Here is a 27,910-nt window from a genome sequence, read left to right as displayed (position 1 = left end):
AGAGGCTAGAGCTAGGTACCCATACGAGTCCAAGGTGGGTTCATTTAAATAATTAAACGTTTTGCTTCATCTTCGCGCGTCGCTCCCTTGCTCGGCTGGCGCTCGCAAAGTGGTCCCGATGCTGCTCACGGAGAATAGAAGCTGCAAGCGGCCGAGGCCCGACTTCGTTCGGCAGGGATCTCGGCCTCACGCGCTCAGCCGCGTGCCCAGCTGCCCGTTTGTGACTGCAAAGCCCGAGGCGGAGCGCAGCTCCGACTGCGCCGCCTGGTTCGCGGCGCACGACGGCGACGGCGACGGCCGGCTCACGCCGGACGAGTTCCGCGGGCTGCTCCTCTCGCTCGGCAGCGAGGCGGAGAAGCTGCATCCCAAGTATGTGGAGCACGTCCTGGCGCAGACGGCGAGGGACGCGGACGGGTGCGTGAGCCTCAGCGAGGTGCACGGGTCGCTCCTCGCCATGGACAAGGCGCTGCGCGCTCCGCGCCGGGCCTCACGGTGGACGGGCGCCGACCTGCGTGCCTCTCGCGTCGCCGGCCGGTCGGCCGTCACTCTGCCCGAGGTGGCGACCCAGAGCCACTCCATTGGGCAGGGCGAGCGGCGGCACACCTTCGTGCTCCCGACCCGGTACACCAGCGTGGGCGCGGTCGGCGAAGGGGCGTACGGCGTCATCGCCACGGCGGTGGACACGGCCGCGCCCGGCGGGCGGCGCTCGGTGGCGATCAAGCGCGTCCGGCCCGCCGAGGACGCGCTGCAGCTGCGCTCCTGTGCGCCTTTTGCCAAGAAAGGGGCGCGGTCGACGGCCTCGGCGCCGCGCTCACGGTACTCGGCGCCAGCCGTAGGCCTGCGAGAGCTCGCCGTGCTGCGCCACACGGCGGCCCACCCCCACCCGAACCTGCTCTCGCTGCAGCGGGTGCTGCCGCCGTGCGGAGGCGCAGCGTCGACCTGGCGACGCGGCCTTCTCTGCCGCGGCACGAGGCGGCCGGGCGCGCCTCGAAACCTCGGGGCGGCGCCCCGAGTAGGCGCGAGCTCTACCTCGTCACCGAGCTGTACGACACCGACTTGCGCCCGCCCACGCCGCCGTCGCTACCGCCTCCAGGCCCTCCCGCGCCGACCTCCCACCCTCCCCCACGTAGGCGGCACCTCATCAAGTCGGACCAGCTGCTCTCGGAGCAGCACGTGCGCCCCCTCGCCGCACGGCTGATCACTGCCGCAGGCGGGCGCCCCTCCCACCTCGCTCGGCCGCCGCGACAGGCGCGCTTCTTCGCGTGGCAGCTGCTGCGCGGCCTCGCGGCGCTGCACTCTGCGGGCGTCATCCACAGAGACATCAAGCCTTCCAACCTGCTGGTCAACGCAAACTGCGACCTCAAGATCGCGGACTTTGGCATCGCGCGCGGCGTCGGGCCGACCCGCGCCGCCGCCGCCCACGCCCACGCCGTCGCCACCGCCGCCGACGACGGCGGCGCGGGCGCGGCCCTGCTCGCTTCGGCCGCGACAGAGGCGGGCGAGCCGCCCGATGGTGACGTCGGCGGCAGCGCCGGTGAGGGCCTCTGGCGCCTCTCTCTTCCCAGCCGACTCACGAGTCTCGCCCGACGCGCCCGCGCCTCGTGTCCGCAGTCGCCACCCCGCCGCTGGACGAGTCTACCCGCGCCTCGTCGACAGAGCCCGCCTCCGCGCCGACCTCGGTCGGCGGCGCGTCGGAGGATGACGAGTGCGGTCTCTTCACGTCGTACGCGGTGACGCGGTGGTACCGCCCTCCAGAGCTGCTCTGCGGCAACCGGCGGTACGGCCCGGCGATCGACCTCTGGTCGGCGGGGTGCGTCTTGGGCGCAGCTTCGCCGGCTGCGGGTGCGGAGGAGGGAGGGGCGGAGCAACCGAGGCGTGCGAGGGAGTGTAGGCGAGCTGATAGGCCGCGCGCCGCTGTTTGCGCGCCGCGACCACATGGAGATGCTCCGCGCGATCAACGCGCAGCTCGGCAGCCCGGGCGAGGGCGCGCTGCGTTCCATTGAGGACGACCGCGCGGTGCGTGGCCCCCGCGTTGCGCCCTCTTCGTAGCCCGCGCCGGGGCGCGGTCCCAGCCGGGCCCTGCCGGTTCCACTCGCGGCCCCGCACGCTGTTTTCGTCGGTGACATGACGTCTTCCCGCACTCGTCGGCAGGTGCGCTTCCTCCGGAGGATGCCGCCCCTCCCTCCTCGCGCCTGGGCCGACTCGCTCCCCGGCGGCGCGCCCGGCGGGCTCGACCTCCTCGACCAGCTGCTGCGGTGGGACCCGGCGGATCGGCTCTCCGCCTCCTCGGCCCGCCACCGCCCAGGCTCTCGCCCGCCGCGGGACGCCGCCCCGCACGACGCGCCCCGCCGCACGTCCGTAGGCCCTCCGCCACCCCTGGATTCTGCCGCTCGCGACCCCGGCCGATCTGGAGCCGCTGCCGCCCTGTCCGTTTGACTTTGAGGGGCTGCCGCCAAACCTCGACTACTTTTATCTCGCGGCGCTCGACGCGGCGGCAGAGACGAACGCGGACGCCGGCTACACCTTCCGGCTGCCCGAGCTTCTTCGCTTCGGCATCCTGCACGACCGGACTGTCTATCCGGTGGGCGCTGACGCGCCGCCGGCGGGGGCGGCAGAGGAGGAGGAGGAGCGGCCCCTCTTCACGCTGGACGCGTCGCCGCCGGCCCCCAGGAAGAAGCCGTGACGCGCCGCGCGGCGCGTAGAGGTGCGCGTGTGTCAGAGAGGTGCGTCAGAGAGTCATGCCATGTCGCTTGCGTCGGTGATGGGTGCATGCACCGCCTCTCGCACTCAGGCCCTCACCATTACGCATTCGCATTTCCATTACGCGGCGGCTCTTCCTCTGCGGCAACAGCCAACAGCAACACACAGAAATCAGAATAACCAGAAAGGTCCTCGGCGGATCAGTTTCTTACTGGAATCTGGCTTGTGCTGCTCTCTGTGGTCTCCACACAAACTGCTACACAAACACCGCACAGAGTCGAGTCGAACGTGGTGGGCGTGGGGGGTGGGGGGTGGGGCGTAGCCACGTGAACCCCGGCCCCCTTCGAACACGAGACTCGGTATGACTGAAGAGACGAGAGAGGGGAGGACACAGGAGAGGAGAGGAGAGGAGAGAGGAGTGGCGAGGAGACGAGACGAGACGAGACGAGACGAGACGAGACGGGAGGGGAGGACCGGCACCAACTTGATTCGTAGATGCGCGTCTCCCCCTCCCCCTATGTGCCGCCACCCCCCTCCAATCCGTAATTCCGTAAAATCGCGCGAAAAGCGCCCTAATCGAGCTGGAGAGCGGCCCCCAGCCGCGTGGGAGCGTGCCCCAGCTAGCAGGAGGCGTTAGACGTACTGTCGGCGTGAACAAGGCCTTCGGCGACGTCCGTTCCCTTGGACACGTCGACACATGGCACCGACGCAGCTCAGCATTGTGCTGGAGGGTCTGCTCAACGAGCTCGGGACAGCCGACCTCAGTACGCTCGAGGCCATGCTCAAGCACGATACAGGCGCAGTGCTCGACGCGATCCGAAGCACCACTGCAGCCGCAGAGGCTGGTGCGGCGGTTTATGCCAGCTCGGCCACGAGCAATGTTGTTGTGTGCCCAAGCAGCACTGCCACCGCTGGCGTGATCTCGGGTCAGCACAACGGCAGCATCTCCCGCACTCTCGTCAGCACAGACGCGCAAACCACACTAAAGGGCTCGGACATCCATGCAGCCGCGAGTAGTGCGAGTGCTGAGGTGCTGCTCCGGCAGGAGTTGGAAGAGAAGTTGCGGTCTCGCTTCTGAGCAGCGCTCTGCGAGCGCTGTGAAGAAGGCGCTCGCATCGGCGCGGGCTGAGCTTGCTGCGGCACAAGAGCGTAGGCGTTCCGACCGCGACAACCTGAGGACAGCGCAGCAGGCTGCTAAACGCGACATCAAAGCGGCCGAGCGGATGGCCGACGAGGTATCACACGCAGCTCGAGCTGATTTTGATTGGCGTATCGGCGAGATGCGGGCCAAGATCCAGGCCGAGCTGCGCGAGCAGCTCGACGCGCTGCAGATTTCGATGGAGGCAGAGGCGAGGCGCGCTGATGCCGCAGAGGCGGAGAGGTCAAGGCTGTACGACAAGATGGATGGGATTATATGCGCACGCGACAGAGGTTGATAGTCGCACTCGCAGGGGCGCAGCGCAAGCGCGAATATAGTGATTGTTAAGAGATATACGTAGCGTTACAGTCGCACGGTCGTCGCCCTCCCACTGTGTGCGCCGCCCGCGCGGACCCCGGAGAGCTGCTGCGCGTGCACAGACACTCAGACAGCGTTGCGCGAGCATTGGAGAGGCCAGCCTCCGGCTTCTCAGCGTGTCGCGAGTGCTGTGTCTCTGCCTGCCTTGTAGCTGGGTGCGGCGGGGGAGTCTCTCGTGGTTTTTTGTTACACGATTTACGGACTTACGGATTTACGGATCCACCCCCCTCCGACCCTCCCCGTCCCGCGGTCCGGCCGTGAGACGCGCATCTACGAATCAAGTTGGTGCCGGGGAGACAGGAGAGGAGAGGAGAGGAGAGGAGACGAGACGAGACGAGAGGAGAGGAGAGGAGAGAAGCGGAGAAAGGAGAGGAGTGGAGTGAGAGGAGAGGAGAGGAGAGGAGAGGAGACGAGACGAGACGAGACGAGAGGAGAGGAGAGGAGAGGAGAGGCGACGAGAGGAGACGAGAGGAGACGAGAGGAGAGGAGAGGAGAGGAGAGGAGAGGAGACGAGAGGAGACGAGAGGAGAGGAGAGGAGAGGAGAGGAGACGGGAGGCTGCCGCTCGCCTCGCCACTGCTCACGCAGACTCACAGCCGCGGGCCCGGCTCGCAACTGACCTCTCCTCACCTCTCTCGCCTCGACCTCTCCTCAGGCCACGACTCGCCCATATCTCCCCGCATCTCCCCAACTTACACGGCGCCTCTTCTTGCCGCCCAAACGAGGGCGCTGCTCACGGCAGCGGCGCCGAGCGTGTAAAGCGCGGCACACGCGCCAGCACCCTTGGAACGGCGTCTGACAAATCGGCGCCCCGGGCCCTAAGCGAGTCCGAAAGATTGTGAGAATCGTCTCCTCACACCTCAGGCCGCTAAGTGTCTTTTTCGCCGTCAAACCGCTCTAGCGGCGCTGCGCGCCGCGTGGAGAGCGCGGCGCGTACAGAGGAGCACACGCTGCGTACGCACCGCGAAGGCCGTCTCACGAGCCGGCGAGCCGAGCCCATTCATAGCATGAAGTGTGAACGGCGCCTCTTCACACCTCAACAGCTGGCGCCCAGCTCGCAAAAGCCTCGGATGGCCGCCTCGCTGTGGGGAGATAAACGCAGAAGACGCGACAGCTCAGAGAGGCCCATGCTCGAGATACTGCCCGGGGATACTGCCCGGCGGCGAGGCTCGAGCGGCGCGGGCGGGCGGCAGACGTGTATATCGCTCGGAAGAAGAAATCGCTGCGATTGGCCGCAAAGGGCAGTGCGGTCCCCTTTTTTCTTTTAGGGCAGTTCGGGAGATTCCTTTGCTGCGCGATGAGGCAGCGCCGCCGATACAGGTGCACCAGCGGCGGACGTACGCTCACCACATGATTTGCCCACAACTCCAACTCTTTCAGATGAACTTTGTGCGACGTTACACAACATTTTATGGCAAACCCCTTCACCGCGGAGCAGGCGCTGCTCTCGTCGCTCGCGGCGGAACGGATATCGGCGCGCAAGGAGGCGGCCGCGGCGGCGCCTCCTCGACCTGCGGGAGCGGGCCTCCGCTTCCGAGCCATCCCGCCGCTTAGCGAGCGGCAGCTTGCGACGGGCGAGGTGGCCTCACTGCCCGGGTACGGGAGGCATGCCCTCGCCGTGTCGTCGACGGGTCACGCCGGTATTAAGGAGATGCAGCTGGCGCGGAAGGCGCGGCATGAGGCTGAGCTCGAGGCGTACCATCGCCGGCGGACGGGAGTGGAGGTCGACCTCGAGGCGCGCACGGGAAAAGCGGGGCGCAATTACCGCAAGCTCGTCGCACTCGCCGATGAGGAGCTCGAGCTCTCATTCGACGAGCTCGGCGACGCGTTCCTTCTCGACATGGAGCTCAACGAGGTGCGCGACGCGTGGAGACAGATCGACGAGCAGGGATCGAGGCGGAGCGGCTGGACGGCGCAGCTCAAGGCGGACCTCGACGGCATCGAGGGCGAGCGCCGCTCCATCTGCGCGGCCGAGCTAGCGCGCCTGCTCGACGCACTGCTCGGGATCGCACACTTGCTTCCCAACGACCTCGAGCGGCTGGTCGAGGAGCTGACGCACGAGACAAACCTGCTCATCCTCTCCAACCGCGACGTCCACGCGACGCTGGTTGCACGCCTCGAGCAGCGGGAGGTGAAGCAGCAGCGCGAGCGAAGGGAGCGGTGGGAGCAGCGGCTCCTCGCATGGCGACAACTGCGCCACGCCCACGCGGTGGCCTGCTACCAGCAGGCGCTGCATGCTCCGCACGTCGTCTCGCCGCCGGAGCGCGCCGAGGCCCTTGCCGACCTCTCGGCAGCGCAGCGGGCGGCGCAGGCGCGGCGAGAGGCGCTGCTCGAGGGCCTCGCCGCCCTCGAGCCACCGGACCTCGATGAGCGTGCGGCGGTGGCCGTTGCAGCCCAGCTCAGCGCCGTCAGCGAGGAGGAGGCGCAAGCTGAGGAGGCGCGCGTCGAGCAGCTGATGGCGGCCGATGCGGAGCTTGAGGGCACGCTGCGAGAGGGGCTCGAGTTTCTGCGCGGCCGCCTGCTCCATTTCGGCGCCGCGAGCGACGAGGCGGTGGAGGCGCAGATCGCCGCCACCGTCGAGCCGCTTCTGGCGCGCCGGCGATCGGAGGCGCTCCGCTTCGTCGCCGCCACCCAGCGGGCCCTCCAACGGCGCAGGCGCCGGGTCCACGAGCGCGCGCTCGCACTCGCCGCAACGGTGGGCAGAGTGGGCCGCGTCTTCGACGACCACGCGGCGGAGATCACCGAGCTGTACTCATCGCTGCGATGCGACATAGCCACTTGCCGGCGAGAGCACGAGCAGCGCGACCGCAGCAGCGAGGAGGCCCTGGATGAGAGCTTGCTGGCGCTACGCCGCGCCGCGGACAAGGAGGAGTGCAGCTTGCACGCGGCCGCGGCTACTGAGACGCTGAGCGCGATTGCGGAGGGGTACCGCGTCTTGCACGCCGAGACGCTCGATGTGGTCGCGCGCCACCCGTCGGCCGTGGGTTCCGCGCTCTCAAAGTTGCATGCCCGCCTCTGCGACTCACTCCGCCTCAAAGCTTGCGCGGAGGGCTCGAGTAGCGAGCACGGCGGCGAGGAGGGAGGGGAGGGGGGCGGCGAGGAGGGCGGCGAGGAGGGTGCCGAGGAGGGTGGCGGGTCGGGTGGCGAGGGCGGCCAAGGCGAGGAGGAGCAAGGCGAGGAGGGGCAGGCAGACGAAGGTGATTGCGTCGAGCTGAGCGGCACCAAGTCTTTCGAACCCTCGACCGCGACAGACGAGGAGGATCTCGAAGCCTTCTTTGGGCTTCGCTTCCCCGACCGGCTCGTCGCAGCGGAGCTGCTCGAGCAGGAGGAGCGTGGGATCGCGGCGCTCGAACGGCCCGCGGCGGTCGAGGGGCGTCACCTCCTCGTCAGGACCGAGGGAGGGGTCACCTACGAGATGCTCGAGACGACTCTGGCGGCGGCCGGGATCGAAGCGGCCTCGTCGGCTCCCGAGTCGAGCGCGCCCTCGTCCGAGGCGGCGACACCGCGGGGCAGCGGCGGCGAGGGCGGCGGCGAGGGCGGCGGCGAGGGCAGCGGCGAGGGCGGCGGCGAGGCGGCCGCGCCAGGCCTTGGGCTGGATGGAGGAAGAGGGAGAGCGGCTGTCGTCCTGGCCGATGGGTCGGCTGGCGATGTGCCTCCCGATCTCGAGCGGCGGCTGCTGCTAGGGCTGGCCGGGCGCTGCCTGTCCTACCAAGAGGTGCACGCCACCTCGATGGCCGAACGGGCCGGCGACGAGGAGCGCGAGCTCGTGGCGCAGATGACGCTCGAGCTCGACGAGCGGCTCATGGCGCACCAGCCTCGCCTCGGCCGCGTCGAAACCGACATCTTTGCCGCGCGCAACGATGAGCTGCTCGCCCACCGCGAGCGGTTCATGCGGCACGCCAAGGCGCTCCGCGCGAGGCGCGCCGCCGCTTGGCGGGCGATCGATTCGGGGCTCGCCTCTTGGAGCGGCCTCGAGGCGGCGCACCTTGAGCGGATGCGAGCCCTTCGCGCCGCGCTGTACGACGAGAGGAGCACACACGCGCCCACGCTCCACCGGCTGGAGAGGGAGGCCGAGTCGGCACAGGAGGGCTACCTGCAAGGCGTCGACGCGCGGCGGGGCGGCCTCCTGCAGAGCATCGACGCGGTGGTGGCAGCCCACCGCGAGAGCAACGCCGAGTTCGAGGCGACGTGGAGGAGTTTCCACGAGGGAGGCAACTTCAACGCCGACGAGCGCAGCCGATTCCGCTCACGCCTCGAGGAGCAGGCGGCTCTGGCCGAGGACGAGGCCGCGAAGCAGCGCTCCCGTGTCGAGACGGCGCACGAGGAGCGAGTCGCCGCGGCGGCCGCCGCGATGGAGACTTTCGCGGAGGCGCGCGCGCTCAACCTCGAGGACGTCGAGATGTTGGGTGGGCTGCGGCTGCGGCAGAGCGCGGCGACGTCAGCGGTGCGAGCGGTCACGGCGGCGTCGGCGGCCGAGAAGGCCGCCATCGACGAGGCCATCCGGGCATTGGGCGAGCTGCTCGTCCGCGAGGCAGCCGGTGGTGATGAGCCGCGGGTCTCTGCGGCAGCGGCCGCTGCCGAGGCGGCGCTGGGCGGCTGCGCCTGACACCTCTATCGGTGGAGGGCTTTAGGTCACGGTCCGCACTCCCGCCCTCCCGACCCCTCCACACCCCTACAGCGGCACCCCTACCCCTCCCGCCGTTTTAGGGCCTGCCCACCCGCACTCTTTCGCGGCGGGGCGCGCGAGGCGGAGTGCGGAGTGCAGTGGCAGTGTACCACTTCTTCAGTACCGTGTACAGTACCCCCCGTAAAGGGTGTGGATGCTGGGTTGAACATAATCGGGGGACGCGACCCACCTCGCCACAGACGGTCCCGCGCCTCGCCGCTAAGTTTGCGGCACGCCCCGCACCGTCCGCTGTGCCGCGTTTTTTGTCCGGAGTGAAAAGTCCAACGCGCTCGTCGGTGGCGGCTTCCCTCAACCTGCGCCGCGCTCGGCGAACCTCGACAGCGCTTTCGGTGGCATGCAGCTCTTTGCGACAGAAGCCTGGAGAGCAGCTCCTCTGCTGCTCACACACTCTGCACAGCTGACACAGCCTACTGTGCGGCTGCCACAGCTGTGGCAGCGATGGGCTCGCCCTCACTGGCCCTCAGTCACCTGTGCTGCGGCTTGTGTGAGCGACACTGCTCGGCGACTGCCGGCACACTGTGAGACCATGGGTGTGAGGTCAAACCACGCTACCAGCGCTTGGTCACATCGGCCCCGAGGTCAGATCCATCCACTCTGTTGATGACAAGACTTGTCTACCGGCTGGAGCCGAGCAGGAGGGCTTGGCGCACAACCCCTGTTCAACTCACCCTCCACACCCCGTACGTAAAGTAGTCGTGGTACATCTACAGCTGTCATGCAGAGCTGTACGCTACGTACGCGGCTAGCTATAGGACCGTACTGTACGCGGTTACTGACAGTAGATCTAGATGCACTTTTTTCAGCATATACGTAGCCACGCCCTACCACGCCCACACACGGCTCACTTACGGGTGGGTGTGCTGATCATCATCGTCCGAGGATGGGATGAGGCTTGATTGAGGGATCGACGCTGGCCGCTGCGCTGCGGACGGCGGTCGCGAGCGTCTCGTTGCGCAGCTCGCACAGCGCGAGGTCGAGCAGCTCGAGGCCGAGCCTCGCGCGCGTCTGCTCGCTGTAGTGCACGCCGTCAAACGTGTCGAGGCAGCCCGCCTCTGCGGTGATCGCGAACGCGTCGAGCACGCGCACGCGTTCGTGTGCCGCGGCCACCTCATAGACGACCTCGCGCTGAGCCTGCCCGCCGGCGCGGCGGTAGAAGAAGGAGCGGTAGTCGGCCTCGCTCAGCCCCACCTTGCGCTCGGCGTCCTGCGCCGCCGAGGCGAGCCTGGACGCCATCCAACGCCGCCTGGCCGCGCTCTTGACGTGCGCGAGCTCATTGGCCGACGCCTCGCTGCCGGCGCGCTCTGCCAGTGCGCTCTCGTATGCACTCATGAAGAGCACACCTTCGCCCAGCGCCATCTCCTGCCGCTTCGTCGACGCGAGCCACGCCTCCTCGCACATAGCGTTGGCCGTCTTGAGCACCACCAGCGCGTGCGGCGCCACCTGTCGCACCTGCCGCACCATCAGCTCAAGCCGGTGGCGGTACCGCTCGCGCCCACAGCACGTCGGGTCGAGCAGCAGCTTCTGCGACGGTGCGAGATCTCCTCGTGACGTCCGCTGCGGCGTCCGCCACTCCTTTTTCCACGTCCACCACGGGTGCATGTGCAGGCACCAGATGCCCGCGTGCAGCACCACCGCGTCGGGTGCGCCGCCGCCGGTGAGGCCCCAGCGCGTCCAGTTGAGCACGCTCGCGAGCGGGTAGCGGAGCAGCGCGTCCCATGAGTTCTCACGGCTCGCCGCCAGCCACGGCAGGTCCTGCTTGAGCACCGTGCGCTTCAACCGCCACAGCGGCGTGTTCTTGAAGCGCGACCGCAGCCCAGCGACAGTGTGCGCCAAGACGGCAAGCGCACCACACTCCTCTCCTTAAAATCCCTGTGTGGTGGCGGCGTGCCGTCCTCCCATCCCTCCCTTGGGTTGTCTGTTTTCTTTCTTTCTTTTTTAGGTGAGAGAGAGTTCTTTTTTGTTGAATTCTTTTTTAGAGAGTTGTTTTTGTTGAATTCTTTGTTTTATTTACACGGGACTGGCGCGCACTGGCACTAACACGCGAGAAACATTTTAATCTTTATTAGTCATTCCCTCGCACAACAACATGGGGCACGCGGAACTGGCGCGCACTGGCACGAACACCAGTCCCGTGCCTTGCGAAAAGAACTCTCACAATTCAAGCACGAGCGGAGTTACGCGGAGAGGCGAGAGAAGCCGCGAGAGCAGCAAGGCATCGGCAGGCGGCGTCGCAGACAAAGATGCGGGACCCACACTAAATGTACTGCAGCTGCCCGCACCTAAAGTGAACTAAATGTGGCGCTAAATTGGAGATAAAACACACTAAATATGTGCTAAATATGTGCTAAATATGTGCTAAATTTGCGCTAATTTTGCGCTAAAGTCGCACTATATACGCACTCGAACACGCACTAAATAGCGCACTAAACTATCACTAAAGTTCATTCACACGCACTAAATTAGACCCAGGCGCCCTCCGTGAGGCAAATGACTGCACTCCCAGGCTGTCATGGCATGCTGGCTTTCGCGCGGCTGCTCGACGGCGCGTGCGTATAAAATTTTGCGTTTTCCATTGAGATTGCATCTGCCCGCTTTTTTGGCCAGTGTGTGTGCGCTGCGTGCGTGCGCGGTGGGCGTCCGGAAAATTCTTTTTTGGCAAGGCGGAAGTCTTCGGCGCCCGAGGCCGCGCGCGCCCATATCGGCAGAGCTGCGCACAGTTACCCACCCCGAGACGGGCCGGTCGGCGCGGCCTGCTCGGCCTCCGCGGCTGCGGGCCGAGGCGGAAGAGCCGTCTGCGGCGTAAAAGTCTTTTCGCGTGTTAGTGCCAGTGCGCGCCCCGTGCCAGTCCAGTGTCCTGCCCCATGCCTGCCCCCAGTATAACGAGGCCGCGTCAGCACGTCAGTCGTCACCCGCCCCGAAGGCATGTTGTGCGAGTAAGTATATGGGCCAAAAGCGTCGAAAATGTCCCATAAAAGCGTGTCTCGAGTTTGTTGCAGCTCCACAGCCGGCGCGCGCTGCCAGGAAGCACCGCTCGAGTGTCGGCCGCACTCCCTGGCACCCAGTGAGTGCGGCCGACCGACCAGACCGATTAGGCTCGACGCCGCGCTCGCTGTGGGGCTGCAACAAAGTCGCCGCCGAGCGTGCCATCGAAGGCGTCCCGTCGGAGGTGATGGAGTGTGAGACCTGAGGCTGCGGAGGTGACGCCTGAGGTACCGGCCCGTGTACGGCGACTCAGCCGGCGACCGCCAAGGGCTCAGACGAGGCTTGTAGACGCGTTCCGGCTCAGCTTCACCGTGGTCATCGGGCGTCTGTCGACGTCAGGACCACCCATACAGCTCGCGGGTTTGAGGTCGCAAGAGCCAAGATGGTGGCGTTTGGACATCCCAACCATCACACAAGACAGCCTGTAGGTGATGGCGGGACGGCGCAGTGTTTGTGGCACTCGGCAGTAGGCACCCGCGGCACAGCCCCGCGGTCGGCTCTCGCGGGCTGCGGAACCGGCCCCAGAAGGGGACGGTCCGGGCGAGTGTGGCAGCTCCTGCGCTAGTATGGGCACCCTCTATCACAACACTACTGATCCTGGCCATTAGAGCTGCCAGGGATAGCGTCAGGAGCTGGTAGGAGTCAAAACCCCTCATATTTGAGACATCGGGTGGCCCATATACTCGCACAACGAGCCCGAAACCCAGGGCTGGATTCGGGACAAGGGCTGTGTTTACCTGTCAATGGAATGAAGAAGAGAGAATGCGACTACTGACGTACGAACGTACGAATGTACCGGGAAATCAAAACGGTGTCGCAGGAGCGCGCTCCCTGTACAGACCGAACGCAGAGCATGTTCTTGCTGACGTGCTCGTATCTCTCCAAATGGTCGCCGACCAGGAAGGTGACTTTGCCCTCTGGCAGGGTGGCGTCGCCGCACATCTTGCCCATGTCGGCGGAGAAGGTGGAGGGCGGAACGACGATCGGGGCAAAGGAGGGAGGCGGAGGAGGCGCCGCCACGCAGACCTGGCGGAGGCCACCTTCCGAACCGACCGACAGCGTGCTGCCGTCGGAGCTGATGGCGACTTCTTCTGGGCTGGCGAACCCCGCCGCGTCGCCCACGCCGTCAGCGCTGCCCTCTGTGCCACTGCCCGCGAGCGTGGTCACCGCGCCAGTCGCCACCTCAACCCGCCGGATCTTGTGGTTGTCGAGGTCCGCCACAAACAGCGCGCCGCCGTCTGGGATGACAGCGATGCCAGTTGGGCCGCAGAACTGCGCCGCGTCGCCCACGCCATCCGCGTCGCCATTCTCGCCGCTGCCCGCGACCGTTGTCACAGCGCCCGTCGCCACCTCAACCCGCCGGATCTTGTGGCTGCATTGGTCCGCCACAAACAGCGCGCCGCCGTCTGGGCTGATGGCGAGGCCAGCTGGATTGTAGAACTGCGCCGCGTCGCCCACGCCATCCACGTCGCCACCACCGCCGCTGCCCGCGATACTCGTCACCTCTCCCGTCGCCACCTCAACCCGCCGGATCTTGTGCTGATGGCGATGCCAGCTGGTTCGTCGAACTACACATTTTCAAGAGCTCACGGCCGCGCCGCCTTCAAATCTTAAATTCGGCTTGCCTCGCGCCGTGGCGGCCAACCCTGAACAGGACCGACGCGACCTTTTTTGGCTGCGCGCCTCACCAGCCGTGCTTTCAAGACCTGGGCTACGTGGCGTGCGTACTCTCGTGGTGGCTAACCAGCTTTTGGACACGCGAGCTCGGCACGAGTAGAGAGGGAGTTGTTATAAAATTCTTTTCTCGTGTACGTGCCAGTGCGCCGCCAGTCCCGTGCTCAGTGTCGTGCGAGAAAGTATCTAAAATTTTGCTGAAGTCGATTTTACTCGAGCACGCGCGCCGAGTTGTGCGTCTAGTGTTAAGGTAAGGTAAGGTAAGGTAAACTTCTCCAGGACCCTTTGAAATAATAAACTGCGACGTCCGTGAGGCCCCTACGGCCGGTGGCAGTGAGTGGGTGATTGGAGGGCCATAAACTACCATCACGCCGCCCATCGGACCCCTCCTCCACCCCAAACACAGTCCAAACCGGGGCCCCGGCGGCGGCCGGCGCGGCGGCGGCGACGCACGCCGGCGAAGCCGACCATCAAGCTGCTGTACGGCCTCGGCATCGCCTACCCAGGCTTAGCTAGATTGAGACATATTGTGCACACGGTCTGTTACTACAATATATACACTAACACTGTACCTCCCAGAGCTCATCCCGCTCCATTACGGCCATCCTCGTCCTCAGGCGCCGGGCTCCGCCGGCCAGTCGCCCGCCAGATCCGGCTTCGTCGGAAGGGCGTCGTCGCGGAGCACCATCGCCGCTGTCGGCGCTCCTGCGGCGGTCCGGGGGCACGTCTGGGTGGCCAGGGGCGGGGGTCGAGCCGTGAGTGCTCCGCCGGGGCGAGCTTCTGGGTCCATGGCACCGCTGCCGGACCCGTCCGAGAGCCTTTCCGGACACGTTCGCTCGATGGCCTAGCTGGCGGCCGATATTCGACAACCAAAGCTCCGGACGCCGCGGCCAAAGATCCGCGCACAGTCACAGGGCTCGTGGTGAGTGTGGGGTGTGCCTCACGAGGCGGAGAGGCCGCGTGAACTCCCGTAGAAGCTCGCGAAGTGCGGATTTGGAGCGCCGCGCCGGACCTCCGCCGGGGCCCGCCGGGGCCACGGGAGAGGTCAGAAATCGTTTTGGGGGGTAGACTACTACAAACCGGTCACGGTCCCGTCCAGTTTAGTCCCTTGGCCGGCCCTGGGCCGCTCGGCACCGCGCGGGGGTGCCGTTAAGCGACCCTACCAGGATTTTCAGTGGTCGATTTTGCTTTTTGGATTTTGGCCAAAAAGCCCAATGTGGACTCTTCTCTCCCCGGGGCCCGGGCTCGTAGCTGCTCATACATACACGCAAGCGGCTTGGGAAGCGGGACAAAAATGGAGCTCATCGTCCTAAAGACACGACGGCCCATATGCACGCACAGCACGGAGAGTCTGCCGCCATGCGCTCTACTCTTCTAGGGTGTGCCGGAGGGCGTCGAGGAGGGCGTCCTCCTGCCGCTCTAGCAGCTCCTGCGGCGGGGGCGGGTCTCGCAGCGCAAAAAGCTCCTCCCGAAGCGCAAGCAGCTCGGCGGGCAGCGCCTCGTCGGCTCCATCGAGGTGCCGCCCTCCGACCACGGCCTCATCGTGGTCGGCGTGCACGGCGTAGTCGGCCTCATCGTAAGAGAGGTCGTAGCTGAAGGCCTGGGCCGGCCGCGCGCCGGCAGAGGGCGAGCGCAGCGTGTCCGCAGGGCTTGGAGCTATCGGGCTCACGGCTTCGGCGCGCCGCCTCCACCCGTCTGACCTGCCGTCAAAGCCTTGGCCCTCGTATGCCCCCTCGTCCGTTACCGGGCGGCCAGTGAGCAGGTCCAGCTTCTGCGGCTCGAGGTCGCGGGCTGGAGGCGGCCCGTATCCGTAATAGTCGTCGTTGTAGCCGCCAAAGCCAGCATAGCCGGTGCGGTCTGCGCCATATCGATAGACCTCCGGCCCGCCCATCGCGTCGAGCATGCGCCTCCTCGCCGCGCTTCGCTCGCGATGGCAGGCCTCCGACGCCGGCCCATCGGCAGTCGCGGCGGCGACCGGGCGCTGCGAGGAGGGCGTGCCCTGCCTCGCCAGCCAGAGCGCCCTCGCCTCCGCCTCGGACAGCGGCTCGGCCTGCCCGACCAGCAGCCTCGCCGCGCGGGTTCTCGGCGCGGCGCGACCACACCCGGGCGAGAGCAGCAAGAGCATTTGCAGGCGGTCCGCCCGAACGCTCTCTCTCGAGGTTCTCGAGGTGGATCGCCTTGGGGGCTTCGGGCTTCACTCCGCGGAGGAATCGAGAGGAAAAGAGCTTTTTCGAAGAAAAGAATTTGCGGGTCGTGCGAACCAGCGCAGTTCCCGGCTCACGGCGCAACGTGGCGTGCACGCAAAGATGCCGCTGATGCTGCCGCTCCTCCTGCTCCAGCATGCGGCTCTGCCCGAGATGATGACGCGCGAGGAGCGGGTCTCGCTTCGCGAGGAGGCGATCGCTCCGCTCCGCAGACGCCTTTGCGGTTGCCGCCGCTCCGTCAGCCCGCCGCCCTCCGCCAGCAGGTGCGAGCGCTCTTCCACCACGGGTACGACAGCTACATGGCAAACGCGTTCCCGGCCGACGTGCTGCTGCCTCTCTCGTGCACGGGCAAGGACGGGTGGGGCAGCTTCTCGCTCACGCTGGTCGACACCCTCGACGCGCTCGCGCTGCTCGGGAACCGCACCGAGTTTGAGGCGCGTGTGTGGTGGGTGGTGGAGCACCTCTCCTTCGACGTGGACGAGACGGTCTCCCTCTTCGAGACGACCATCCGCGCGCTCGGCGGCCTGCTCTCGGCCCACCTGCTGGCCGCCGACCCGCAGTTGCGCCTGATGGAGGCGCCGTACGATCCGCACGGCGGCCTGCTGCTCCTCGCGCTCGACCTGGCCGAGCGGCTGCTGCCCGCGCTCGACACGCCCTCCGGCATCCCGTACGGCTCGATCCACCTGCGCGACGGCGTCTCTCCCACCGAGTCGACCATCACCTGCACCGCCGCCGCGGGCGCCTCGCCCTCCTCGCCCTCCTCGCCCTCCTCGCCCTCCTCGCCCGCACCGCCCGCACCGCCCGCACCGCCCGCACCGCCCGCACCGCCCGCACCGCCCGCACCGCCCGCACCGCCCGCACCGCCCGCACCGCCCGCATTGCACACCGCACGGGTCGCACGGCGCCGCGCCCCACCGCAGGCACGCTCGCCCTCGAGTTCGGCGCGCTCTCGCGGCTGACGGGCGACCGCCGCTTCGAGGACGCCGCGCTCCGCGCCGCGAGGGCCATCTGGCGGCACCGGTCGCAGCACGACCTGCTCGGCGCGCACGTCGACCTGCGGACGGGGGCGTGGACGCAGCCCGACGCGGGGGTGGGGCGGGGCATCGACTCCTTTTACGAGTACATGCTCAAGGTGATGCCTTTCCCTGAGAACGTACACAAACAACGCCTCGTGCGTAATGCCCCCTGTGTTCCGCGAGTGCGTGTGCCCCGTCGTCCATGCTAGGACGTGTGTAACACTGACTGACTGACTGCTCAAGGCGCACATGCTCTTATTATTATTATTATTATTATTATTCTTATTATTCTTATTATTCTTATTATTCTTATTATTATTAAGGCGCACATGCTCCTCGGCGGCGCAGAGTACCTGGCCGCCTTCCACGACGCCTACCGCGCCGCCGGCCGCCACCTCAAGCACGGCGCGTGGTACATCGACGTGCACACGTCGACGACCGCGGTCACCTCGCCGCTCTTCAACTCGCTGCAGTGCGCCGCCGCCCCGGCCCGCACGCGGCCTCCACCCGGGGCGGCGCCGCCTTCGGTCCCGTGCACACACACACACACACACACACACACACACACACACACACACACACACACACACACACACACACACACACACACACACACACACACACACACACACACACACACCGCTCACCAACGCGCACTGGGCCTTGCACTTTGAATGCCGTGGGGCTCCTGTCGTCAGACGTGGAGACGCGAGGGTTGCCTGGCCCTTGCCCCACCACCTCGTGTGTGTGGAGAAGTTTACCTTACCCTACCTATCCCGTGCGCAGGTGCTTTTGGCCGGGGATGCAGGTGATGGTCGGTGCTATTCACACCTCCCATTCACACCTCCTATTCACACCTCCTATTCACACCTCCCATGCAGGTGATGGTCGGCGACCTCGAGCCGGCGGTCGACACGCTGCGCGCCTTCCACACGCTCTGGCGCCACCTGGGCGTGAATAGGAGGTGTGAATAGGAGGTGTGAATAGGAGGTGTGAATAGGAGGTGTGAATAGGCGCCACCTGGGCGTACACCCGGAGGGCTTCAACCTGGTCAACCTCGAGGTGCAGCAGGGGCAGACGGGGTACCCCCTTCGGCCGGAGCACGCCGAGTCGCTCTTCTACGCGCACCGCGCCACCGGAGGCAGCGAGTGGCTCCGCGCCGGCGCCGACGTCCTGCGGTCGCTCCAGGCTCTCGTGGTGCCGTGCGGCGTCGCCGCCCTCTCTGACGTGGTGAACCGGACAGCCGAGGACACGATGGAGTCCTTCTTCCTCTCCGAGACGCTCAAGTGCTCCCCCTCCACCGCCCAAGCCCTCCCCACCCAAGCCCTCCCCAACCCAAGCCCTCCCCAACCAAGCCCTCCCAACCCAAGCCCTCCCCAACCCAAGCCCTCCCCAACCCAAGCCCTCCCCAACCCAAGCCCTCCCCAACCCAAGCCCTCCCCAACCCAAGCCCTCCCCACCCAAGCCCTCCCCAACCAAGCCCTCCCAACCCAAGCCTCCCCAACCCAAGCCCTCCCCAACCCAAGCCCTCCGCCGCCACCACGCGCCACCACGCCACCCCCAACCGCGCGCGCACAGGTACTTGTACCTGCTCTTTGACCCGGACGACGCCGTGTACACGCACGGCAAGTACGTCTTCACCACGGAGGCGCACCCGCTCCCGCTCGCGCTCGGGTTGCACAACGCCTCGCTCTTTGAGCGGCCCTCGTTCGGGTCGTACGGCGGCGAGGGCGGCGTCGAGGGTCACGGCGGCGAGGGCGGCGTCGAGGGGAGGGAGAGCCGCGGCGGCGGCGCGGCGGACGAGCAGGAGGAGTGGATCCTCGCCTCGCTCCGCCCCGGCCTGGAGGAGGGCGAGGCCGTGTCGGCGGAGGAGGAGGTGGTCGAGGCGGAGGCGGCGGCGGCGCAGGCGGAGGCGGCGGCGGAGGCGGCGGCGGAGGCGGAGGAGGAGGCGCAGGCGGAGGCGGAGGCGGAGGAGGCGGCCGAGGCTGCAACAGAGGAGGCTGCGGCGGGGGAGGGCGTGGCGGCGACCGCGGCGGCGCGCGCTGAGGTGGCCGGCGGCATCGCGCTCCGAGCTGCCGAGACAAAGCTGACGGGCGGCGAGGCGGCGCGGGCCGCCCGGCTGCCCCGCCCCTCCGACCTCCTGGGCAGCTGCGCGCTGCCGACCGCGGCGCAGCGCGCCGGCGTCTTTGGGGACGAGCCGGCCGGGTCCAACACCAAGGCGCACCTCGCCGAGCACCTCGCCGGCCACGTGCGGGAAAGGGCGCAGGAGCAGGCGGCGGCGCAGCAGCGATCCCAGCGCCGGCAGCAGCGGCAGGCGCAGCGCAAGGGGCAGGAGGGGCAGGGGCAGGCAGGCAGGCAGCAGGACGAGGCGTCGGACGAGGCGTCGGACGAGGCGTCGGACGACTCGCAGGTGGCGCTCGCGCCGTACCGCGGCGCCCTCCGGCTGCTCGCCTCACGGGCGGCGGTCCAGCCCGCCAAGTTCCTGCTCTGGGGGGGGGCGCCGCCATCGGCTGCCGCGCCTCTCGCCGAGCTCCTCCGTCTGTACGAGAGCGAGGCTGCCGGCAACAAGGACGCAGCCGCACTGTCCGTGTCCATCGGCAGGAAGTGCGCTTCTCACGCCGACTGCTTCGCCCTGGGCCTCACTGGAGATTGCTGCCCGACCACCACCGGCGTGTACATCGCTTGCTGCGGCAAGCCGCCGCCAGCCGGCGGCGGCCCCACGGCGGCCTCCAGCCACCCGCTGCATGGCATCGATTTCGACGCCCTGATCACGCGCCGGCCCGACCTCGCCGAGCCGCTTGCGCGCGCCAGAGACGCGTTTGCGCTGCGCCGCTCGGCGGCCGTGGCGAGCGACGAGGGCGCGGGCGCTGCCGCCGGCAGCGGCGCCACCCGGGCCGCCGGCGGGGGCGGCGAGGGTGGCGGCGAGCCGGAGCGCGACCAGGTCCGCGCAGAAAGCAGCGTGGTTGGGAAGGGGGAGACGGCGGTGCTGCGTGTGGGGCCGGGCGGGCTGAGGCTGAGCAGCGGGCAGGAGCTCTCGGCGGAGCAGGTGGTGCAGATGCAGGGCGTCGGCATCAGCGCGCTCAGTCTGCCGGACCTGCTCACCGCCCTCGGGGCAGTCGACCCGGCCACGGGCGAGCCGGCCGGCGCGCTGGACGGGCACACGCTCGTGGCGCTCGCGCCGGAGGCCGCGCGGGCGAGGCCGGCGGAATCCGCGGGCAGGCGAGGGGGGGCGGCCGATCTCGCCGCGGGAGACCGCGTGAGGGTGCGGCGGCGGCCGCGGCAGGAGGGCGGCGGCGGCGGCGGCGGCGGTGGCGCGGGCGGTGGCGAGGGCGGCAGCGACGAGGGCGGTGGCGGTGAGGGCGGCGGCGAGTGGTTCTCCGACGCGACGGTGCGCGCCGTCGTGCCGTCGGTCCACTTTGCGAGCGGCGGGCCGTGGATCGGCGTCGTCCTCGACGAGCCGGTTGGCTTGCACGACGGGGAGGTGCGCGGGCGGAGATACTTCAGTTGCGCCCCCGGGCACGGTTTGGTGGTGCGCGCGTCGGCGGTGGAGCGGCTGCCGGAGCGGCGGCGCTCGCTCTCCGAGGAGGCGGCGGCCGACGCCCGCGCGGCGTGGCGGGCGGCCGAGCGGGAGCGCGCCTCCGCGCTCGCCGGAGAGCTCGCGCCCTCGGTGCACTCCGGGCCCAACCCTCCGGAGCAAGGCGGCCGCGGAGGGGGCGGCGCCAGCGCCGACAGCGCCGCCGCGGCGACGGGCGGCAGCGCGGAGCCCGCCGGCGCGGAGCCCCCTCCCGCCGTTCCGACGTTCGGCGACGTGCCTCGCCTCGTCTTTGGGGCGGAGTCCGCCGCGACGCACTGGTCGGAGCGGTTCGAGGCGCTCCGCCGGACCGAGGCGCTCGCGGCGCAGGCGGCGGTCGCCGCGGCGGGCGGGCAGGAGGCGCCCGCGGGCGAGGCGATGGGCAACCTGCTGCAGCGGCTCTTTGGAGGGCTCGGCCATGTGGTGCAGCAGTTCCGCGGCGCGCCCGAGGCGGCCGGCGCCAGCGACGACGTGCGGCTCAAGCCGGGCCGGCCGCGGCTGAGCGACACCGTGGAGGTCATCATCGGCGGGTTCAAGGACGGGGGCGACGCGCGGCGCGGCGAGGAGGCGGAGGTGGTGCAGGACGACCGCGACTCCAAGCCATTCATCCTGCGCTTCGCGGACGGCACGCTCGGCAGCCACTTTTACCCCGAGTCGGCGGTGCGGCTGGTGCGGCGCGGCCCCCGCCCCTCCGTCGGCGACGAGGTGGTCATCGGCCGCAGCGGAGACCCCCGCGACGGCCAGCGCGCCACCATCGTGCAGGACGACCAGGACACGACGCCCTACCGCCTGAAGTTTGCCGACGGCACCGTCTCGGTCTCGTTTTACGAGCAGGCGCACGTGCAGCTCGTGGCCGTCGCGGCGGCGGGCGGCGGTGCCGAGCTGGCGCCGCCGCCGGCGGAGGGCGAGCCGTCGGCAGCGCCCTCTCCGCTGCCGGAGCCGGTGTCGGCCGCCGCTGCCAAGCCGCAGCCGGCCGCGCGCCCTCCGCTCGCCGCTTGCCCCTACGAAGCGAGCGTGGGAGGGCCGGGCCAGCACCCCGCCGGTGCTCTCGCGCCGCTTATTCCGAGAGGAACCGACCTCGACGGCTGCGTCGCCGTCGAGGTCGGAGCCGCCGGCTCGGAGCCGCCCTCGCGCGCAGCCATCGCTGGCCTGAGCGGGTCCATTTTTGCACAGCTCGCAGCGGAGGAGCCGCAGGAGTGCAGACGGCTCGCGGCGACGCTGGGCGGCGGCTCACCGTCGGAGCACGCGGAGGTTGGCGAGACGTGATGGGGAAGCCAGGGCCTCCCTGCATGTGTGCATTTTACGAACTCGTTTATCCCCCCATCAACCAGAGAGACAGAGATTTGTTTTGCCCGACGCGTGGTGCCAGCTACTCGGGGGGTGTACTCTTACTTGCTGGCCTGTATCGGCGGCGCAGTGCCGCAGACGGAGCAGATTTCGTGGCCCTCGGCCCGCTCTCCCTCTCGCGCGCAGCGCATTCTTATTTCCTTTTTATCGTTGCAGCACACCATCAACGGCGCAGACGGAGATTTCGTGGCGCCCTCGGCCCACTCTCGCGCGCAGCGCATTTTCTTTTCGTTGATCGTTGCAGCAGCCAGCACACTAAACACACCAGGCTCGTTGTGCGAGTATGTATGGGACACGATGTCTAAAAAGTTAACAACGAAGGCGCCCTCTCCATCACCCTCGCCCAGGGATCTACAATGCTGTCTTAAGGTCCGACAGGTTCGGCACCGGGCACCGCCTCGGTATACAAAATGCGCCTGCGGGCGGACCCTTACAGATCACAGATCACGAGAAGAGGTGCTACTATGCGCGGGTAGGATTGAGTCCTGTCACGGCGATCTGCTGAGGAAGGGGATCCTGGCCGAGGCTGCGCAGCTCGAGGCCACCAGCAAGAGGAAGCCGCGCTCGGATAAGGGCAAGCCGAGGGGTCCTCGGGGGCCCAGGGCCGACTCGGTGGAGACGGCGGCCCGCATGGGGGTGCTGTCGACCTTCTACCTCCGGCACGCTTATGGACGGGACAGCCCGTGGCTGCATGAAGAGGACGGGGTGCTCTCCGCGAATGGGGGGGTGCTGTGCGCGGGGTGCGGGGAGGAGGCGCCCGGGCTCGGGGCGCGGGACGGGAAAGGGGGAGGCGGCGGGGGGGGCGGCGTGGACGAGGAAAGGGGGGGCGTCGCGGGGGAGCGGGGGAGGAAGAGGGGGAGGGACCCGATTGAGGAGGAGGCGGTGGGTGTGATGGGTGGGGTGGAGGGGGGCGTGTTTGGGGAGATGGGGGACCGGAGGGGGCCGGGGGGTGGGGGTGGCGCGACCAGTGAGGCCGGGGGCGGGGGCAAGAGGCGAACCCCGCGGCGAAAGCGGCAGGCGGCGGGCATGAGGAGGGATGTGGGCGGGGCTTGAGGACGGACTCTGTGTGGGTGGGAGGAAGCTGACTGGAATACGGACTTTGTGTGTGTGTAGTACGTCTAACAAGTTACTATGTCTGAGCTCTCGCTCGGATAAGACCCCCCCCCCCGCCCCCCCCCCCGCCCCGCCCCGCCCCGCCCCGCCCCGCCCCGCCCCCCGTCCGCCCCAATCCCGCTAGGAGCAGTATACGCACCCCCCACTGCTTCCCGCAGGCGAGAAGGGACTCAACTCAAAACAATGGGCTCGCCCATACCGGAGTGGTTCGACTCCACGCAAACCCGGAGTGGTGAAGGGCTGGCCGTGCGGTGGTCTCAGGCCCAGTGAGGTAGTGCATCCGACGGCCCGGATCCTGCTGAACAAGTTCCTCTTGTAGCTCGATCGGTCACACCGCCATCGCCGACGGGGAGAGGGGGGACGACACTGCTTCGGCAGCGTGCACCTCGATCCTGTACCGTGTTTGTTAGGACCCCCCCCGATGAACACACCAGTGAGGGAGGGCGAGACGATCGAGGGGTCCCGTACCATGCGGAATCGACCCTATCCAGTGCTCAAGTGCTCAAGAAGAGGCGCTCTCAAAAAGTAAAATACGGTGTGGACCCTGAGTTGACCAGGGGTTGTGCGCTGGGCCCTCCTGCTCGGCTCCAGCCAGTAGACAAGTCTTGTCATCAACAGAGTAGAAGGATCTGACCTCGGGGCCGATGTGACCAAGCGCTGGTAGCGTGGTTTAACCTCAAACCCATGGTCTCACAGTGTGCCGGCAGTCGCCGAGCAGTGTCGCTCACACAAGCCGCAGCACAAGTGACTGAGGGCCAGTGAGGGCGAGCCCATCGCTGTCACAGCTGTGGCAGCCGCACAATAGGCTGTGTCAACTGTGCAGAGTGTGTGAGCAGCAGAGGAGCTGCTCTCCAGGCTTCTGTCGCAAAGAGCTGCATGCCACCGAAAGCGCTGTCGAGGTTGCAGGTTCGCCGAGCGCGGCGCAGGTTGAGGGAAGCCGCCACCGACGAGCGCGTTGGACTTTTCACTCCGGACAAAGACGGGGACACAGCGGACGGTGCGGGGTGTGTCCCCGTCATAGCGGCGAGGCGCGGGACCGTCTGTGGCGAAGTGGGACGCGTCCCTCGATTTCCTTGATCACGTCCGCTCCCTCTATGAGGGATTTTGACTCCTACCGGCTCCTGACGCTATTCCTGGCAGCTCTAATGGCCAGGATCAGTAGTGTTGTGATAGAGGGTGCCCATACTAGCGCAGGAGCTCCACACTCGCCCGGACCGTCCCCTTCTGGGGCCGGTTCCGCAGCCCGCGAGAGCCGACAGCGGGGCCGTGCCGCGGGTGCCTACTGCCGAGTGCCACAAACACTGCGCCGTCCCGCCATCACCTACAGGCTGTCATGTGTGATGGTTGGGATGTCCAAACGCCACCATCTTGGCTCTTGCGACCTCAAACCCGCGAGCTGTATGGGTGGTCCTGACGTCGACAGACGCCCGATGACCACGGTGAAGCTGAGCCGTAACGCGTCGACAAGTCTCGTCTGAGCCCGTGGCGGTCGCCGGCTGAGTCGCTGTGCACGGGCCGGTACCTCAGGCGTCACCTCCGTAGCCTCAGGTCTCACACTCCATCACCTCCGACGGGACGCCTTCGGTGGCACGCTCGGCGGCGAGTTTGTTGCAGCTCCACAGAGAGCACGGCGTCGAGCCTAGAGCCGTACTCACTCCAGTTGGTAAGGGCTAAGGCACACTCGGTGGGGTCCACTGAGTGTGCCGAACGCGCGAGCGGTGCGTCCTGGCAGCCCGCGCTGGCTGCGGAGCTGCAACAAACTCGAGACACGCTTTTTTGGGACATTTTCGACGCTTTTGTCCCATATCATAGCCATATCTGCCGGGAGGCGCATTTTGTAGGGCGTCCGCCAGCGCGCTGCGCCGCACACCCCGGCGCACAGGAGGCGGCGCCGGCCGCACCTCGGCCGCCTCGGCGTCGCCCGCGGCACGGGCGCCCTGCCCGCCGTCCGCGCGGTCCATCGCCGCATCCCCATCCCCGTCTGCGGCAGCGCCGCCTGCGCCCGCGCCGGCCTGCTGGTGGCCCGAGAATGCCCGAGGTGGGCCGAGATGGCGGCTGCCGGCGGTGGAGGGGGAGGAGTTGCGGCAGGAGGAGGAGGAGCCGCGGCTGCCCATCCGCTCGTCGAGCGTGAGGTGCGCCTGTTCACTCACCACTCACCATCCATTCGTTGTTCACTGATACGGCCAGCCACCCGCTCGTCGAGCGTGGAGGAGCGCCGCGTGCGCCGAGCCGCGGCTGCCACCGAGCCGCTCGTCCAGCGTCAGTTGGGCTGCGTGAGACGGGCCGCCGCTGGCGCCGCTGCCTGAGCGCGGTAGCGAGAGGCGCGACAGCGGTCCGGACCCACCCACAGACCCGCTGTCCCTGTCTCCGGCACTCATCGAGCCAAAGAGCGAGTCGAGCGTGCGGCCTGCTGCGCCGGCGGCGGCGCTGGGCGTGCCTGGAGGGCTCACCTGCACCGAGTTCTCGTCCACCTGACGCATTCCTTGTGAGTCAACTCCTCTACTCACTCCTCGCGACCCGCACCATCGAGTTCTCGCCCACCTGGGGAAGCCCCGTCCCACGCTGCCGGGCCGCACGCGCGCCCGAGCCGCGGACGCTGGCGCCGCCAGACAGCCGAGGCGGAGTGTCGGAGGATCCAGAGGCGCGGGAGGTGCGGCCAGAGCCGGTGCAGCCAGAGACGGAGGAGGAGGCCGATGACGCCGAGCAGCGCGCCGGCGTCAGCAGACGGTCGAGCGTGCGAGGCTCGGACCCTCTCTCTGCGTTGGCTCGCGCCGGAGGCGGTAGGTACGTGAAGGCGCCGCCGTCCGCCTCGAACATGAGGTCGAGTGTGTCGAGCGGAATGGCGCGCTCCGGCGGGGCCGAGGGACCGCCCTCTGCGGCCGACGCGGACTGCCCAGACAGCCGGTACTGGAAGCCTCCGCTCGGCGCCGCCTCGAACATCAGGTCGAGCGTGCGCAGCGCCGAGGCGCCGGAGAGCTGGCGAGCGTGACGGAGCCGTCGGAGCCGGCGTCCAGGCTCGCGCGCAGCGCACGTTTGGCCGACATGCCGCCGAGTCCTGCCCGAGTGAAAAAAAATCCTTGAGCTCGGGCTCTCCCGACATCAAAACAAACACCCCGGCACCTCGTGTCATGATTGCTCCGTCGGCCAAGAAGCAACCCCAACCCGCTTGGGGGACACAAAATGGTCAGCATCGCTTCACCGAACTCCGCTGAGCTGCGGGCCCCCCAAGAAGGAGGCCGGCAAGCGCAAGGGCGAAGCACAGCGCGAGGCGTGCCACAAGTACAACAGCGCGGCGGGATGTAACCGCGAGAAGTGCAAATTCGACCACCGCTGCACGAAGTGCGGCGAGAAGGGCCACGGCGCGAGCAGCTGCTCCAACTAGCCGGCCGCGCACCCGCGCGGGCACCGGCCATCCGGTGTGGGTGGGTGGGGCGAAAGGATCAGCCGACCGCGGTGCCACGCGGCGGCGAGTGCGAATTTATGCACACTCTTTATGATATCGTCTCTGTGTGTAGGTACCGAGGATGGGGGACCGGGAAGGTCCGGATGGGGGGACCTCAGAGGGGAGGGGGCGTGACGGAAGACTGGAGGGGGGGGCAAGCAGGAAGACGAAACGGGTGAGATCGCGGAATGGAGGAATGAACCGGATCAGACGGGATCAGCGCCAGTCGTAGCGGGCTTGGGTCATGCGTGTTCAGCTCTGTACACCCACGAGTTACTTTGACTTCTGCCCGGATAAAAAAGAAAGACAAAAAACTTGCCGCCCTCCCCTCCCCCGCCCCGCACGCGCCACAGGCACCCACACAGTCCCCGGCGCTCTGATATAGGTGATGCGGCGCTGTGTCTCTCAGATGGAAGCAGGAAGCTTCCATCCCGGCGGTGGTTCGAACCCACACGAGCCGAGGGGTGACGGGTTGAGGGCTGGTGTTGGTGACGAACGATGGCGGATCGAGCGGTGTGCAGGACGCGTTGAAGACCTCGACCTAAGGTACCATTTTACGGGTGGTTGTGTGTGTCATACGTGTGTGTGTGTGTGTGTGTGTGTGTGTGTGTGTGTGTGTGTGTGTGTGTGTGTGTGTGTGTGTGTGTGGCAGCTGGGCTTGCCTTGAGTGCGACAAATGGGTAGCTAACAGCCTTCTGGATGAAGGAGTCTTCTCCTCCCCAAAGCACTCGATCGACGTAGCAGTTGACAGCCTGCGAAAGGTTGTTGATCGTCTCGTATTGTGCAGGATCCCGCGCGCCTCTCCCCTGATTCAGGCCCTGAAGCTGAACGAACCAATCACTACAGCCGATCCTCGCAGCATATCTACATCTTGTCGAGCCACTCCTGCTTCTTCTGGTCAAACTCGGCCTGCGAGATGGCGCCCTTGTGGCTTGTGCCTTGAACTTAAGGACAGCTCCGTGGCCAAAATTCTTTCGCCCGCACGTGCCCCGGGCGTGCCCCGCCAGTCTGCCGTGGGGCCTCGGTTGAGATGACCTCGTGAGCGGCATGCTCCACGGTTTGGCTCCTTCCTGCTCGCGGCGAGCTCGACGGCGCAGCTCGTGGGCAAGGTCGCGCTCAGCCAGGCGGTGGTACTGCGGGCCTGAACGCCGGCTTCTTCACCTTCGCCGTCCTCACCCACGACAAGGCGCCTCCAGCACACCTGAGCTCGGCCCTCGCCACCTCCGCCCTCACCGCCTCCGTCCTCGCCAGCGCCTCCCTTGCCGCCTCCGTCCTCGCCGCCTCCGCCCTCACCGCCGTCGCCATCACATCACCGCCCTCGCCGCCACCCGCTCCTCCACCTACCTCACCACCTCTCCTCCCCCGCCCCTGCCAGCCGAACCTGCGGGTACCTGCATACCTGAGGGCACCTGAGGCTCAGCCCGCACTGCCTCCGCCCTCGCCACCACCGCCGCCGTCGCGAGATCCACCCCAGCCGCACCGAGGGCTCGGCGAAGAGCAGCGGCGCGCTCGGCTGCAAGCTGCAGCAGAGAGCGCCCCACCCGCCTCGATTGGGAGGGCTCAGCCGCGGGCCCAGGCGCCTCCTTCTCCTCCGCCTCCCCCCCTCCCGCCTCCCCCCCGGGACCGTGACGAGAAACCTTGCGTGTCAGCCGAGCTGAG

The 27,910-nt window shown here is 67.7% G+C and overlaps 9 protein-coding genes across 9 annotated transcripts; 6 read left to right on the top strand and 3 right to left on the bottom strand.

The window, feature by feature from the left end:
* Positions 1 to 84: 84 nt before the first annotated feature.
* Positions 85 to 3,275, top strand: EMIHUDRAFT_443668 (hypothetical protein). Its single transcript, XM_005777746.1, has 9 exons — positions 85 to 761; positions 837 to 942; positions 1,017 to 1,058; positions 1,131 to 1,173; positions 1,249 to 1,534; positions 1,612 to 1,821; positions 1,892 to 2,016; positions 2,152 to 2,289; positions 2,363 to 3,275. The coding sequence occupies exons 1-9, from the start codon at positions 119 to 121 to the stop codon at positions 2,681 to 2,683; spliced, it is 1,914 nt and encodes a 637-aa protein (XP_005777803.1). The 5' UTR covers positions 85 to 118; the 3' UTR covers positions 2,684 to 3,275.
* Positions 3,276 to 3,397: 122 nt separating this feature from the next.
* EMIHUDRAFT_237804 (hypothetical protein) lies at positions 3,398 to 5,116 on the top strand (the record flags this gene model as incomplete). The annotated part of the gene is made up of 4 exons (XM_005777745.1): positions 3,398 to 3,765; positions 3,854 to 3,935; positions 3,999 to 4,081; positions 5,080 to 5,116. 4 exons carry the CDS (start codon positions 3,398 to 3,400, stop codon positions 5,114 to 5,116), a joined length of 570 nt encoding a protein of 189 aa, XP_005777802.1.
* A 510-nt stretch (positions 5,117 to 5,626) lies between these two features.
* Positions 5,627 to 8,821, top strand: EMIHUDRAFT_237803 (hypothetical protein; the record flags this gene model as incomplete). The annotated part of the gene is made up of 4 exons (XM_005777744.1): positions 5,627 to 7,271; positions 7,467 to 7,686; positions 7,822 to 8,608; positions 8,711 to 8,821. The coding sequence occupies 4 exons, from the start codon at positions 5,627 to 5,629 to the stop codon at positions 8,819 to 8,821; spliced, it is 2,763 nt and encodes a 920-aa protein (XP_005777801.1).
* Positions 8,822 to 12,472: 3,651 nt separating this feature from the next.
* On the bottom strand, positions 12,473 to 13,925 carry EMIHUDRAFT_237801 (hypothetical protein; the record flags this gene model as incomplete). The annotated part of the gene is made up of 3 exons (XM_005777743.1): positions 12,473 to 12,494; positions 12,726 to 13,423; positions 13,920 to 13,925. The coding sequence occupies 3 exons, from the start codon at positions 13,923 to 13,925 to the stop codon at positions 12,473 to 12,475; spliced, it is 726 nt and encodes a 241-aa protein (XP_005777800.1).
* A 999-nt stretch (positions 13,926 to 14,924) lies between these two features.
* On the bottom strand, positions 14,925 to 15,683 carry EMIHUDRAFT_237800 (hypothetical protein; the record flags this gene model as incomplete). Its single annotated transcript, XM_005777742.1, has 1 exon — positions 14,925 to 15,683. The coding sequence occupies one exon, from the start codon at positions 15,681 to 15,683 to the stop codon at positions 14,925 to 14,927; it is 759 nt and encodes a 252-aa protein (XP_005777799.1).
* A 181-nt stretch (positions 15,684 to 15,864) lies between these two features.
* EMIHUDRAFT_237799 (hypothetical protein) lies at positions 15,865 to 17,008 on the top strand (the record flags this gene model as incomplete). Its single annotated transcript, XM_005777741.1, has 4 exons — positions 15,865 to 15,936; positions 16,026 to 16,457; positions 16,700 to 16,915; positions 16,988 to 17,008. 4 exons carry the CDS (start codon positions 15,865 to 15,867, stop codon positions 17,006 to 17,008), a joined length of 741 nt encoding a protein of 246 aa, XP_005777798.1.
* Positions 17,009 to 17,107: 99 nt separating this feature from the next.
* On the top strand, positions 17,108 to 21,615 carry EMIHUDRAFT_237798 (hypothetical protein; the record flags this gene model as incomplete). The annotated part of the gene is made up of 9 exons (XM_005777740.1): positions 17,108 to 17,221; positions 17,660 to 17,742; positions 17,792 to 18,064; positions 18,357 to 18,491; positions 18,927 to 19,026; positions 19,159 to 19,595; positions 19,734 to 20,034; positions 20,833 to 21,189; positions 21,451 to 21,615. The coding sequence occupies 9 exons, from the start codon at positions 17,108 to 17,110 to the stop codon at positions 21,613 to 21,615; spliced, it is 1,965 nt and encodes a 654-aa protein (XP_005777797.1).
* A 2,978-nt stretch (positions 21,616 to 24,593) lies between these two features.
* Positions 24,594 to 25,848, bottom strand: EMIHUDRAFT_443666 (hypothetical protein). Its single transcript, XM_005777739.1, has 2 exons — positions 25,351 to 25,848; positions 24,594 to 25,280 (listed from the first exon to the last, which is right to left on the bottom strand). Exons 1-2 carry the CDS (start codon positions 25,747 to 25,749, stop codon positions 24,981 to 24,983), a joined length of 699 nt encoding a protein of 232 aa, XP_005777796.1. The 5' UTR covers positions 25,750 to 25,848; the 3' UTR covers positions 24,594 to 24,980.
* Positions 25,849 to 25,937: 89 nt separating this feature from the next.
* Positions 25,938 to 26,191, top strand: EMIHUDRAFT_237795 (hypothetical protein; the record flags this gene model as incomplete). Its single annotated transcript, XM_005777738.1, has 2 exons — positions 25,938 to 25,948; positions 26,023 to 26,191. 2 exons carry the CDS (start codon positions 25,938 to 25,940, stop codon positions 26,189 to 26,191), a joined length of 180 nt encoding a protein of 59 aa, XP_005777795.1.
* Positions 26,192 to 27,910: the final 1,719 nt, after the last annotated feature.

This window comes from Emiliania huxleyi (assembly GCF_000372725.1).
Source record: "Emiliania huxleyi CCMP1516 unplaced genomic scaffold EMIHUscaffold_257, whole genome shotgun sequence".
Lineage (NCBI taxonomy): Eukaryota > Haptophyta > Isochrysidales > Noelaerhabdaceae > Emiliania > Emiliania huxleyi.
This window is presented reverse-complemented; position numbering and strand designations above follow the sequence as displayed.